At 41.6% G+C, this 14693-nt stretch overlaps 1 protein-coding gene across 1 annotated transcript; it reads left to right on the top strand.

Annotated features, from left to right (window-relative positions):
• Positions 1-3588: 3588 nt before the first annotated feature.
• Positions 3589-14382, top strand: LOC116884764 (interferon-inducible GTPase 1-like). Its single transcript, XM_032885980.1, has 2 exons — positions 3589-3709; positions 11672-14382. Exon 2 carries the CDS (start codon positions 11693-11695, stop codon positions 12947-12949), a length of 1257 nt encoding a protein of 418 aa, XP_032741871.1. The 5' UTR covers positions 3589-3709; positions 11672-11692; the 3' UTR covers positions 12950-14382.
• Positions 14383-14693: the final 311 nt, after the last annotated feature.

The following is a 14693-nucleotide window of genomic DNA, read 5'->3' as shown; positions in this document are numbered from 1 at the left end:
ATTTCAAAAACATAAGCTAGAGAACAGAATGCGTCTTCAACTACATTAGTGCAGGGATAGCTGGAAATCCACATGCAGGCAAATGAAATTACACTCATATCTATTACCTTGGCAAAACACCTTCCTCCAACAAAATCCAAGGCCTAAACATGAAATCTGAAAACAGTGACATAGGTGCAGAAAAAGACTTTCTAAACAAGACTCCATTTGTCCAACAATTAAGGCCAAAGGTTGGTAAGTAGTGCTTCGTAAAACTTCTATGTGTCTAGAGAAACAGTCAATAGATGAGGAATAACCATATAGGATAGAGAAAAATCTTCATAAGCAACACCTCTGACAAAGGGTTAATATCCAAAGGATATAAAGAACTCAAAACGGAGCTAAAAAACATGACCCATTTAAAAACTCAGCCTGGTATATGAACAAAATGTTCTCAAAAGAAGATTAAAAACAGACAGACATACAAAGGCTAAGAAATACTTCAAAAAAAAAGTTAGTCATCCATAGCAATTAGGGAAATGCAAATCGAAACAACATTAAGAGTTCAATTTACTTAATCAGAATAGCAAAGCTAAAAAAAAACCAACCGACAAATGCTGGTGGTGGGTATAGGAAAGGCTGAGGAACCCTCAGCCACTGCTGGTGGGACTGCAAACTGGCGCCACCACTCTGGAAATCTGTGCAATCAGGTAATCTACCTGTACCGCTCCTTGGCCCATGACCAAAGGACTCCACAGATGCTTGCTCAGCCTTGTTCACTGCTGCTCTCTTCACAACAGCTAAGGAATGGAAACAGCATAGATACCTTTCAACCAATTAGTGGATGATGAAATTATGTATACACTGTGGAATACTATTGATCTGCGAAGAAAAATGAAATCATGAACACTGCAGGTAAATAGATGGAACTAGAAAAGGTCATATTGAATGAAGTAACACAGACCCAGAAAGAAAAACCGCTAGATGTTCTCTGTCTCTCATTTGGGGACCATTATCAGTTTAGTTGTCTGAATGAAAATACCCCCCCCACCCCAGACTCAGAGGCATTGTTGAAGGCATGGCATTGTTGAAGAAGGTATGGCCTTGTTGGAGAAGGTATGGCCTTGTTGGAGAAAGTGTGTCATGGAGGGGGGGGCTTTAAGGTTTCAGATACTCAAGCCAGGCAGGCCCAGTAACTCACACTCTTCCTGCCACCTGCTAATCCAGATGTAGAAGTCTCAGCTACCTCTCCAGCTCTCTGTCTGCCTGCATCATGCTGTTTCCCGCAATGTTTCCCACCATGACAATAATGAACTAAATCCCTGAATTGTAAGCCAGCACCAGCTAAATGTTTCCTTATAGAGTTGCCATGGTCATGGTGTCTATTCACAGCAATAGAACCCCTAACTCAGACAGGCTGTCTTCCTCATATTGGCTATAGCACTGCTGAGAGATGACTGAAGGTTTGCAGGTGTAACAAAGCAGAAGAATATTTTTCCCAGCAGGGAGCAGGTCCTTCATTTCATTCCTGGACATCACCAGAAGAAGAAGAAGAAGGAAGAAAAGGAAGGACAGAAAAGAGACAGTTGATCTCCTCATACTACCAGAATAATCCTCACTAGCACAATCTGAGTTAAAAGAACCATCCCAATTACAAGGCACTGAGCTTTAATGCCCCCAAATAAAAATGTGAAGTGTGTGTGTGTGTGTGTGTGTGTGTGCGTGTGTGCACGTGCGCACATGTACGTGCACACACTCACTCACACACGTGTACCTTTGTAAGTCTATTGCCACCATGTAGATACATGGGACTGCAGAAGCCAGAAAGAATCAAATTCTATGAAACGAGTTAACTGACAGTGTTGCTGGAAACCACAGCCCAGGGTCCTCTGCAACAACAGGAAATGCTCTTTATGACTGCGCCATCTCTCCAGTGCCCACAACATAAGTTTTTATTGGTGTTTGGCTCATAGCCTGACCTTACTTGCTATCTACTCAGGAGATCTTTCTTGAGGTGCCCATTAGACAACAGACTGGATTATCGTTAATCACAGACGTTGTCCCTCACTCGATTCCACGCAAGGAAAACCAGTGTTTGCTGGTTTTGTTTCCCTCTGGCTCTCCACCCACAAAGGTTGGTTTTATCAGGCGGAGAGCTTCGATTAATAATTTTTAAATGATGGAAAATTCTTCCTCTGTGCTGGCTAGTTTTATGTCAACTTGTCACAAGCCCTAGTTATCTGAGAAGGGGGACCTTGGTTGGGGAAGTGCCTCCAGAAGCTCTAGCTATAAGCAGTCAAGCCTACATTTTCTTAATTAGTGATTGAAGGGGGAGGGCCCAGCCCATTGTGGGTGGGGCTACTCCTGCACTGCTAGTCCTGGCTAGTCCTGGCTTCAGGGCTGAACAGTGATGTGCAAGTGTAAGCCGATTAACCCTTTCCTCCTCAGGGCTCTTTGCTCATAGTGTTTCATCACAGCAGTGATCAGCCTAAGACACCATCCTATGTGATCTAGGGTAAATGACTCAATTGTTAAAGAGACTCAGTTACTTTTGCTGAAGTATTAAACACCACCCACTCCTGGGTTTATAAGGAATTGTAGAGAAGGGACAGGAGTGTGGAACTCCATGTGTGCAGTCCTGATGAGATGTGTATCTTCAGCCACACTGACTTTCCAACCCTGACTGTCTTCTCATCTCCAAACTCTAAACCCATGGTCCAGTTCTCCCTCCCCTCTGCTAGAGTAGTGCTAACAAGTAAAGAATATGACACCATGATGGTGAGAAAATAGGGTTATAGTCAGAGGGCCAAATAGGATCATAGTCCGAGGGTCAAAATGGGGTGGGGGTGGTGAGATTGGCAGTTGCACAGGACCCAGGAATTGTGCTATGTAACTTCAACTCAGGATGTGTCTGTGGAATCAGGGGCTGTCTTAGTTAAGGTTGCTGTCGCTGTGACGAAACACCAAAACCACCTTGAGGAGGGAAAAGAGTCCAAGAGAAGATTTGCACTTCCACATCTCATATCTCTGTTCATCATTGAAAGAAGACAGCACAGGCATTCAAGCAGGGCAGGAACCTGGAGAAGGAGCTGATGCAGAGGTCGTGAAGGAGTGCTGCTTGCTGGTTGCTCAGCCTGCTACATTATTGACCCCAGACCACCAGCCAAAGATGACGCCACCCACAACAATGTGCACCCCTCCCTCCCCAATCACCAATTTTAAAATGTCCCACAAGCTTGCCTGCAGCCTGATATCAGGAAGACATTCCTTAACTGAGGCTCCTCCTCTCAAATGACTTTAGCTTATGTCAAGTTGACATAAAACCATTAGCACAGGGGTACGAAGGAAATGAATTCTAAAGGGCCATGGAGGATCTTCCAACCTAGGTAGTAAGTTGCTTCTGCAGCTACTGTCGCTCGCTAACCTGTGTTAATACAGCTTTGTTAGGACAGCACAGTTTCTACTTCCTAGAATCCCTTTAGAGCAAAGAAAACTGTTTAGTTTCACTTTCCTGTTCTTAGAAATGCAGGGTCTCTTGAGCCTAGATACACCCTCCCCTGTGATTGGCTAGCACAGGGGAGACAAAAGCCAGAAGAGTGTACGAGCCCTGCCCAACTTCCTTTTTTCTCTGAAGAAGCAGAGTAGACCTCAAGCCTAGAGCACACCGGAGGGCTAGAGGGCTATTCCTTTCCGGAGCAGTGAGCACGCCCACTGGACACAGGATTTTCTGGTAACTCAGCACTCAGATCTGGTTTTTCACTATCATCTTCTCTTTCCTAAGGAGCTTGTGGGTGACAAGGCATCTAGAGACCTAGCCTCAGAGCTGGGCTCCTCAGTTTGAAAGCCAGTGGGCTTTGGGGGCTTTGTTTGCAGGTACTGAGGACTTGTTTATAGATGTTCTTCAGAGAGGCCTAAACTAAATGACCTGAGTATTATTTAAAACTTACCCAGTTTTTTTATGGGGGGGGCGCGTGGGGGTGTTGTTCCTTTGTTCTCTACTTCCTGTAAGAGTTGAAAATGAACCTTGCAGGGTATGTGTTATGAAGTATCACTACAGAATATATGAAAACTGTTTTTTTCTCAATCCTACCGCTTCCTACTACTATTTTCTTGCCTTTTTCCACCTAGCTCAGCATATTTATTCTAAAGTCCAGTGCAGTGCAGTAAAAAAAATAATGCCCACTGTGCAATGATTCTGCCAGAACCTGCTGGGGAGAAATTCTAGGATTTGTTTGTTTTGCTTAAAAAATATTTTTTTATTTATTATTTTATTTATTATTTTATTTTATATTTTATTTTTTATTTATTATTTATTTATTATTTATTTTATTTTTATTTATTTATTTTTTTTTATTTATTTTACAAAGATTTCCTATGTGTATATTACATTTTGACCATCTTCCCCCATCGTTCCTCTCTCTTTTCTCACCCATATTTTCTCTGGTATTCTTCCCCTTCCCAATGACTGCTGCACTGTTCTCTTTTCTTCCTTTTTTTTTGGTTTTTTTCTTTTGTTTTGTTTTTTTGATTTCTAATACACTGATTTTAGGGTCTCTTGCATGTTCTGGGTATAGAGTCATTTACTGGATTCTGGGCAATTCTCTAGTAGCTACATCTCTAAAAAGAAAAAAAAAATGATACTCCCTCCCCCACTAGTCAATCTAATATTAAGCTAAGGATAAGGCCTCCTGTACCCCTAGTCTCAGGAATGCTAAAATGTTGACGGGCTAAATCTCATGTAATTCTGGTGCAGCTGCCATGAGTCCAAATTCCACATGACATTATAAGACATCAAGTCACACCACCCCTCCGGCCTCCTCCCCTGACTCCTCCACTGTTTCCTGAGCCGGACTAAGGTGGGGGTTGATCTAGATGTCTCTCCCAGTTCTATTTAGAACAAGCACTCAACAGTCTCCTCTTTTTGGCCCTTTGACCACGTATGAGACTACGCATTAAAATCCTCCCCACTGCAAAAATGAAACAAATGGGACACAAAGTACAGCAACAAAACCCTTGTCTAACAAAGGCTGAGATATCACTAATCTCTGGCATAATCAGAAATATGCAGAAGGGCAACTTGAAAACAAGTCGTGCTGTGAACATTTTTAGCCGGGCAATCCTCTCTAACATCGTGGTTATTAGTGTAGAGTTGGAGTGCTAATGAAGAAATGTGTCCTTCTGCAATGATTGATGGTTCCTTTCACTGTCACTTGCTGTGGTCACACGCAGCGCAAAGACATTGAAGACCACTTTTTGCTGTGATTTATTTTTCTCTTTATCATTCTAGCAATTCTTTGAGAATTTTGTACGATGCATTTTACTTATTTTCATTACATTTATTTATTCATTTTGTGGATATTCGTGTACTGGGACTGGGTGCTCTCATGCCACAGTGTGCACAAGCTGTGGTCGTCACTTCTCTCTCCCCACTGTGTGACTCTCGGGACGAGAACTCAGATCACCTAGCTTAGCAACAAGCACTCTTATCTATCCAGCCGTCTTGCTGGCCCAAGACAAACTTTAGTGTGTAATGAGAACAGAGGATGGGTTCTAAAAGAATGGAAAGCTTTGGTGAAACAATCCTCTGCATCTTTTGTCTTCCTTCCTCCCCTCAGACTAAATACAGTGTGTATTTAATACAGTGTGTATTTAATACAGTGTGTATTTAATACAGTGTGTATTAAATACAGTGTGCTCGTGGTTGCACTGATAGATATAATTGTGTTCAATTCCATCAGGGTCCAGTTAGCTTTTGTGACTGGCCAAATTTATTAACCAATAATTAATTTCAGTAACTATGAGGAGAGCTTCAATCTGCCCATCGATGCATCCTCCTCCCCATTAGTTTTATCTAAAGCTGAGTGATTCAAAGGGGAATAGATTATGGCGTCTCATGAAGTTATCCTGAAAATTTAGCAGGAATTACCAAGCCAGGAGGCTATGGGCTGAGCAGCCCCCTACCTGTGCATGATGTGTTATTTCTCTGTAAGCTCACCCTTTTTTTCTGAATATGGGGAGCAGAGCTCTGGTTTTGTCACCACTGTTGCTTGGCACTTTGTTGTGTTGCTAACAACAGCGCTGGGGCAGAGGGCCTGTGCTTGTCAGCAGTCACATGTCAGGAGAAAATGCAAATAGTTATCTTAAGGAAGCATCAAGCTCAGATAATTTTACAAGAAAGGTATATATGAATTTAGGTATTAGGATATTGTATCCCATAACACTAAATAAAAATGTATGCTCTACTAGCCCCATGAATTGCTGGTCGAATACAGTTTATTTTGTAACTCCTCACAATTTTTACCTTATGGCTGTGGTGAATGATATTCTACTTTTGTAAGTGAAACCAAAACCATATCGATATCTCAAGGGAACCTCGTTGATATAAACAAGACTAGATTTCTAGATTTGTTTCAGTGAATTTGACCTTGGGAACTTTTAAAAATCTTTTATTATAGCCAACTAAGTCATACCCATGGACTTTTTAGCTTTTACAAAACAGTTATGGCAGATTATATTTTGGGGTTTTAGTGTGTTTCATCTGTCACCCTGGAGCCATTCTCTTAGAACAAAACCAATTTAAAAGCTAAAATTTCTTCTCTACAACATTTTCTTTAAAAATGTATCTGCATACTTATGACCTCTGAAACACCTTTTTACCTACTTATTGGATCCTGTTTTTATTTTTAATACTGTAAAGCATATTGAAACACACACACACATACACACACATACATACATACATACACACATACATACACACACACACACACACATACACACACACACACATACATACATACACACACACACACACACATACACACACACACACACACACACACACACACATACACACACACATACACACACACACACACATACATACATACACACACACATACACACACACACACATACATACACACACATACACACACACACACACACACACACACACATACACACACACACACACACACACACACACACACACACATACACACACACACCTACACACACCCACACACACACACACACACACACACACACACACACACACACACACATACACACACATACACACATACATACACACACACATACACACATATACACATATACATACATACACACACATACACACACATACATACACACACACACACACACACACACACACACACAATGTATTTGTTGCCCCAAAGAACTCTCGGGGTTGAAATGATTGCTTTATCATAGGGTCATAAGCATCATTAGACCAATTTGTCAGAACAGGCCCCGTGGAGTTACTATCAAAATCAGACTATGTCCCCCATTGCAACAGTCAGGACTCTGGAAGGAAGGAGAAAACAGAACACAGGGATACCTCACAGAGGCCACACAACTCTGTGTGCATTTAAATTAGAAGTCAGATAAGTTTTAACTGAAAAGTTTGTAAATCTTAAGAAACGTAAACAAATCTGTGGATGCCATTCTGGGCAGTGTCTGTGCTCAGTTTCATTGCTTATGCTATTGTTCTGTAGCAGGGCAGGCTCAGAGAAGACCCTCCATTGTCTCTGGGTAGGAACTTTATCTTAGAGGGAATTAATCATAAAAGTTCTAGCTGCTGTCTGTCTCAGGGAAGCATTTAAGAGACAATTATTAACCCAATTGGCCAGCACCCCAGGAAGAATGCACGTTAGCAATTCTGAAGGCAGCCTCACCCTTTACCAACAAATCTAAGTTATTTCTCAAAGATTTATTTAAGTTATGTGAACTAGAAGGCATTTATGTTAATCTACCAATTATAATTTAGATTAATGCCCACTACAAGGCAATTTGGTGCCACATAAGCAATACATGAGTATAGGCATACATGTAGATGTGATACAACATACACATGCATGAAAACATACATCAAACACATTTTAAGAAAACCACAAGAATTGTTTTTGCTAAATTTATCATGTCAGGATTTTTTAAAAGTCTTCTTCTCTGGTTATTTTTCTCTAAGTCTCTAAGTAAGCTTCAATCTTTTTTTTTTTTTATTAACTTGAGTATTTCTTATTTACATTTCGAGTGTTATTCCCTTTCCCGGTTTCCGGGCAAACATCTCCCTAATCCCTCCCCCTCCCCTTCTTTATGGGTGTTCCCCTCCCCATCCTCCCCACTTTGCCTCCCTCCCCCAAACAATCACGTTCACTGGGGGTTCAGTCTTAGCAGGACCCAGGGCTTCCCCTTCCACTGGTGATCTTACTAGAATATTCATTGCTACCTATGAGGTCAGAGTCCAGGGTCAGTCCATGTATAGTCTTTAGGTAGTGGCTTAGTCCCTGGAAGCTCTGGTTGCTTGGCATAGTTGTTCATAAGGGGTCTCGAGCTCCTTCAAGATCTTCGAGTTCTTTCTCTGATTCCTTCAACGGGGGTCCTATTCTCAGTTCAGTGGTTTGCTGCTGGCATTCGCCTCTGTATTTGCTGTATTCTGGTTGTGTCTCTCAGGAGTGATCTACATCCGGCTCCTGTCGGCCTGCATTTCTTTGCTTCATCCATCTTCTCTAATTGGATGGCTGTATATGATTGGGCCACATGTGGGGCAGGCTCTGAATGGGTGTTCCTTCTGTGTCTGTTTTAATCTTTGCCTCTCTATTCCCTACCAAGGGTATTCTTGTTCCCCTTTTAAAGAAGGAGTGAAGCATTCACATTTTGATCATCCGTGTAAGCTTCAATCTTAAATTTGTTCTTTAAAAGTTTTCATTTCCAATAGGAGAAAATTAGGAAACTTGTATCCCAGTATGTAGCCTTTACCTTAAACAGGATAACTAAACAGGAAGTGGTATGACCCTGGGTGCTTGGGGGGCAGGGAAGGCTAGTCAACATGCAAACTCTTTTCTTTACTCAGTTGAAATTTGATTTTGGTGTTTACAGGACTGAATTGCAAAAATCATGTACCTGGACAATCTGAAGCATGAAAATGAAACCAACCTACTAACACACACACACACACACACACACACACACACACACACAGAGAGAGAGAGAGAGAGAGAGAGAGAGAGAGAGAGAGAGAGAGAATGGCTTTACCTTGATGCAGATCTATAGGATGAGATATTCTACCTCCTTATCATCAGAAAAAATCCCAAGTCTGAGGTTCAAGAAGCACATTGGGGTAGATAAGGGATTGTGTACACCATAGAGGAACAGGCAGACAGCAGCACAGCAGAGGATCTGAGGTCAGGCCCACGTGGAAGAGTGGGAAATCCCTTCTTTGGCTCTCAGGGGAAGAGGGGATTTCTAGCTTGGTGAGGAGGACTCAAGCAGTCTACAAGAGTGTGGACAGCAAAAATCTGGATTGGGTTTTTCATTGGGTTGTTTGGATTTTTGATGGTAAGCTTCTTGAGTTCTTTATATATTTTGAATATTAGCCGTCTATTGGATGTGACGGTTACTGAAGGTTTTTTCCCCAATCTGTAGGATGCCCCTTTGTTTATTGACTATGTCCTTTGCCTTACAGAAGCTTTCCACTTTTATGAGGTCCCATTTATCAATTCTTGATCTTAGAGTGTAAACCATTGGAGTTCTGTTTAGTTCTTATTTTAGTCATGGAGACCTATCATACCTGAAATTATAACAATTCAACATGAGTGTGGTTGCTTGACAAAATGATTTGGCCCTGGCTAACATTTTAAATTGCTAGAAGTTAAACCCAGAATCTCTTCCAATCTTCCCAGAACTCCTTTGAGGCTTTCACAGTAAAGTTTCCCTGACGAGACTCCCCATTCCAGATGCAGCAGACTCCTGTTAGTCTCCCTGGAGCCTGTAAGGACAAGAATATCTCTCAGTTCTCCAGACCCCAAACTCAAGATGCAGTCTAAAGCCTGTGGCTGAGCCCTGCATGCTTCTCTGATCCGTCTGGTCTTTTTCCCTCTATCACAGAACTGTTAGCTGGCTCAAGGGTCCTACAACATTAGCAAGATTGAAACAATTTCTGAAGATTCTGAGAAGCTACAAAGCTTTCTCAGGACCACCTGGCTGTGCCTGAGCTGAAATCCAGGTCCCTGACCTGCTTCCCTTACCTGTTTTATATCCAGCAGTGCAGAGAGGTCTTTCCTGAAAGGGGTTCTTTAATGTAACCAGCAATTCAAAGCTTCCCTGGGGTAACACCAGTGAGTAACCTGATCCAGCAAGTCTAACTCAAAGCCAAAATAAACAAGGAAATAGGACACCAGTGGAGAGATACTTAGTGCCTGAATCAGGCAAAGCTGGTACAGGAGTCATTTCCAAAGCAAAGCTCTGACTCCCTCCCCAACAAAGGAAGCATAGGAATGTTATGTAAGGGTGCATACATCTTCATAGAGAGGGGTGTGAACTTTCACTCATGAGCATGTTAGGATCACATTCCCTGAGCATGCTCACTTTAAAGTGAGGTACAGAACTGCCTCCCAGAGTCCTCAGCTTTCATGATATTTTAGTTGGCAATAAAAGAAAGGATAGGTTGAAGGTGCTGAGTGAAGGGATCTGTCCATGAAGGTGCCTGCCTCGATTGATCAGTAACAGATTGACACATCTTGTTGTCCTTGGTGGTTTTTTTGTTTTGTTATTTTTTTGTTTTCTTTTGTGGTGACCCACTTTTTTATTTATTTATCCCCACCTGCCCCCTTTTAATTTATTTTTCCCCTCCTGGTCCACACCCCTACCCCTGAGAGTTCTACATCCCATAACTCCTCCCTGCCCCACCCCACTCACCCCACCAGACGTCTAAATTTCCTTCTGCTGTGAATGTTGGAGACTTCATCTCACCTGGTATATGCTGCCTTCCTGGTGATCCAGTATCTGAGAGATTTCAGAGGTCCAGGTTAATTGAGACTGCTGGTCTGCCTACAGGATTGCCCTCCTCCTTAGCTTCATACAACTTTTCCCCAATTCAACCAGAGGGGCCAGGAGTTTCTGTTCATTAGTTGGGTGCACATTTTTTTTTTTTTTTTTTTTTTTGGAGCTGGGGACCGAACCCAGGGCCTTGCCCTAGGCAAGCACTCTACCACTGAGCTAAATTCCCAACCTGGGTGCACATTTCTATATCTGACTCTATGAGCTGCTTGTTGGGTCTTTTGGAGAGCAGTCATGGTAGACCCTTTTTTGTAACTAAGGAAGTAACTTCCTTTAAAATATTGTAAGAACTGAATACTTCATAAAGGCCAAATAGCATAGATTATAAAGAATGATGGACACAGTTACAGACATACAACCCAAGTAGGGCAATTGAGAGTCCATGACCAGATACAGATGAATAACACTGGAAGCTGGAAGGGGAGGGACCTCTGCTGGCATGGTCTACATGTCACAAAGACACAGAGGGGTTTGAAAGGTAAAATAGACCTGTGGAGAGACAGTGGAGAATAAACCATTCAAGTCTAATGTGCTAGTCTCAGCTACCTGCAGAAGGAATGGTCCTACACTGTCACTCATGGGTAAAATCTAAAGTATCCAAACTCAAAGAACTGGAAAGCAGGGTGGTGGTCTGTCACACTATGAGAAGAGAGAAATGGGATAATGGTAGTCAAAGGACTCAAAGACCCAATTGTGTGAAAGGAACATCTGGGAGATTGAATGCATAATTACAACCACTAAAAATAGTGTATGTGCCAATGTGCTTGAAATTTGCTACAATTAAGATCTTAAATTTCATACTCTCTTGGCTCTCCTTTCATTCTTCCAGTGGCTTTATTTGCTTGAAGTCATGGGTCAGTGGTTCTCTTCGCTGAAGAATGAACAGCACCAAGATTTGGCCTCCAGTTTTAAAGAATATTTTAAGAAATTTAAGACGGGACACAAAATCATTTCTGAGGAAATCATCACTTCAGTTGAATTAAGCATGACAAAAGGGAACATTCAAATGGCAAACTCTGCAATCAGTGAGGCATTAAGAGAAATCGATGGTACACCGCTCAATGTTGCTGTCACCGGGGAGTCTGGAGCAGGAAAGTCCAGCTTCATCAATGCCCTGAGAGGCATTGGGCATGAAGAGGAAGGTGCAGCTAAAATTGGGGTGGTGGAGACAACCGCGGAGAGATGGCCATACCAACACCCCAGTATGCCTAATGTGGTCATTTGGGACCTGCCTGGAATTGGAACTACAAATTTCCCACCAAAAACGTATCTAGAGAAAATGAAATTCTATGAATATGACTTCTTCATTATTATTTCAGCCACCCGCTTTAAGAAAAATGATATAGACCTCGCCAAAGCAATCAATATGATGAACAAGGATTTCTACTTTGTGAGAACCAAGGTGGACTCTGACTTAAGAAATGAAGAGGAATTCAAACCACGATCCTTTGACAGAGAGAAAGTCCTGCAGGACATCCGCCTTAACTGTGTGAAGCACTTCAAGGAGAATGGCATTGATGAGCCACCGATCTTCTTGATCTCTAACAGAAATCTTTCTGACTATGATTTCCCAATCCTGGTGGACAAGCTGATAAGTGATCTCCCTGTATACAAGCGACACACGTTTATGCTCTCCTTACCCAATATTACAGATTCAGCCATTGAAAAGAAGCGACAATCTTTGAAGCAGAGGATTTGGCTCGAAGCCTTTGCAGCTGACCTATTGAGCATCATCCCTTCACTGACCTTCCTCTTGGACAGTGATTTGGAGACTCTGAAGAAAAGCCTGAAGTTCTATCGCACTGTGTTTGGAGTGGATGATGCAGCTTTGCAGAGTTTAGCTAAGGACTGGCAAATGCCATTGGATGAGCTCGAAGCCAAGATGAAATCTCCGATTGTGTTCAAACCTACAGATGAAGAAACGATACATGAAAGGCTTTCGAGATATTATCAGGATTTCTGTTTGGCTAATGGGTATTTAGTTACTAAAAATCTTTATCTTAGAGAAATATTTTACCTGAAATTCTATTTCCTTGACATTGTGACTGAGGACTCAAAGACTCTTCTCAAAGAGATATGTTTAAGAAACAAGTTGGTTTCTAATTAGGCTAAAGTCGTACGGCTGTCAAAGATTCAGGACCAATGACAGAAAAATAGGATGGTGATATTGGAAAACAATATACTGTGTTTATACAGGCTATTCAGACTTAATCCATATTTAGTGATTACATAGCCACACTAGCTGTAGCAAGGGGATCACATATGTATAAATAAGCTTACAGCACTGTAGAATCGCATATAAGATTAACCTCTGAGCTTGCATTTAGGAAATTATTTTACTTAAGTTAATTGAGGTAGGAAGCCCTGTCCACTGTGGGTGGCACCATTCCCTAGCTTGCACTCTTTGTGTATATGGAGAGGGAGCTAATCAGCAGCATAGTAGCATTCTTTCATAGCTCTTAGGTTATTGATTTTTAAACTGTGGACAAGTAGTACTAGCTGCCTCAAGCTACCGCAAGGAATTCTTGATAATAATGGCCTCTATAACCTTGAACTTAATACCGCAGGCACTCATTACAGAGATGTTAAAGAAGAAACCATAACTAGGCAGGAGAAATAGCTCCATTAATAAAGTAGACCTTGAAGTAGACCTGAAGACCGAAGTTCAGATTCCCAGAACCCACATAAAGCCAGCATCTGTAATTCATGTACTCCTATGGTGAGATGGGAGGCAGAAAGAGGAAAATTTTGGAAGATATGGGGCCAGCAATCCTGACACATGCTGCAGTGAACAAGAGGCCCTGAAACAAGCAAGTAAAAGGTAAAATCCAAGACGCAAGCTTGTCCTCTGATCTCTGCTTATATACCATGTAATGTTCATGCCTATAATCACACATGGAAATCCACACACAAAAAAAGATTTTCATTTAAAAAACAGAAGATTTGAGGCAGTAGTTCAGTGGTATAATACATGCCTCACATTCATAAGGCCTCAAATTCAATCACACCAGAAAAAGGCAAAAGTTGTGGGGGCGGGGTCCAGGGATTGCTCCAAGGTTAAGAGAGATGGTTCAGAGGCTAAGACTACTGGTTGCTCTTCCAGAGGACCAGCATTCTATTGCCAGAACACATGCAGTAACTTAAAGTTGCCTGCAAACCTCATTCCAGGAAATCTGATATCATCTCCTGACCTCCACAAGGACTAGGCACACAGACATACATGCAAGGCAAATATTCATATGATAAGGGTAAATAAAGGAAAAAATTTTCAGATATGTGGTTAAATTAAAAGGGAAGAGAAAAGCAATAACTGAGAGAGCACAATAGCCTTAATAATGACTAAGAATTTCCCAAAGAAATCCAATTAGTCAGAATCTTTGAGAAAATACTAAGGAAGCTCTCTATTCTATACCAGAAGTAGGGGAAATGAGGAAATTTCTCTGCTTTATAATGATTGGTGTTTTGAATGCTGTGATAGCAAATATCTGCTCTTCTCCACATCAATACCAAAAGTCATTTAATAAATTCTTCTGAAAAACAGGATGACGTGTGTTGCTATTTGACATCCCAGGAACCCATCATAGCTTCACAGTGACTTGGCCTTAGTATTACTGTTAGGTGCTGATTGTCTCGTTGCCCATTCCCTCATCTACATCATATCTTCCTTGAAATAAAGTAAAATAAACAGCATTTGTGTTAGTAAGACAGAAAGGGAAACAGAAGAAAGGGAAAATTTATTCTTGGTGGGGAATGATTTTTTTCTTTTAAAGATTTACTTATTCATGTATTCATGAATATGATGAGTACACTGTTGCTGTCTTCAGACACACCAGAAGACGGCCTCAGAGCTC

Source organism: Rattus rattus, chromosome 15, assembly GCF_011064425.1.
Source record: "Rattus rattus isolate New Zealand chromosome 15, Rrattus_CSIRO_v1, whole genome shotgun sequence".
In the NCBI taxonomy this organism is placed as follows: domain Eukaryota; kingdom Metazoa; phylum Chordata; class Mammalia; order Rodentia; family Muridae; genus Rattus; species Rattus rattus.
Note: the sequence above shows the minus strand (reverse complement) of the source record. Positions and strands in the feature narration are given on the sequence as shown.

Coding starts and splice junctions, on each gene's coding strand:
- LOC116884764 (XM_032885980.1), top strand. CDS start 11,693: ATGGGTCAGTGGTTCTCTTCGCTGAAGAATGAACAGCACCAAGATTTG.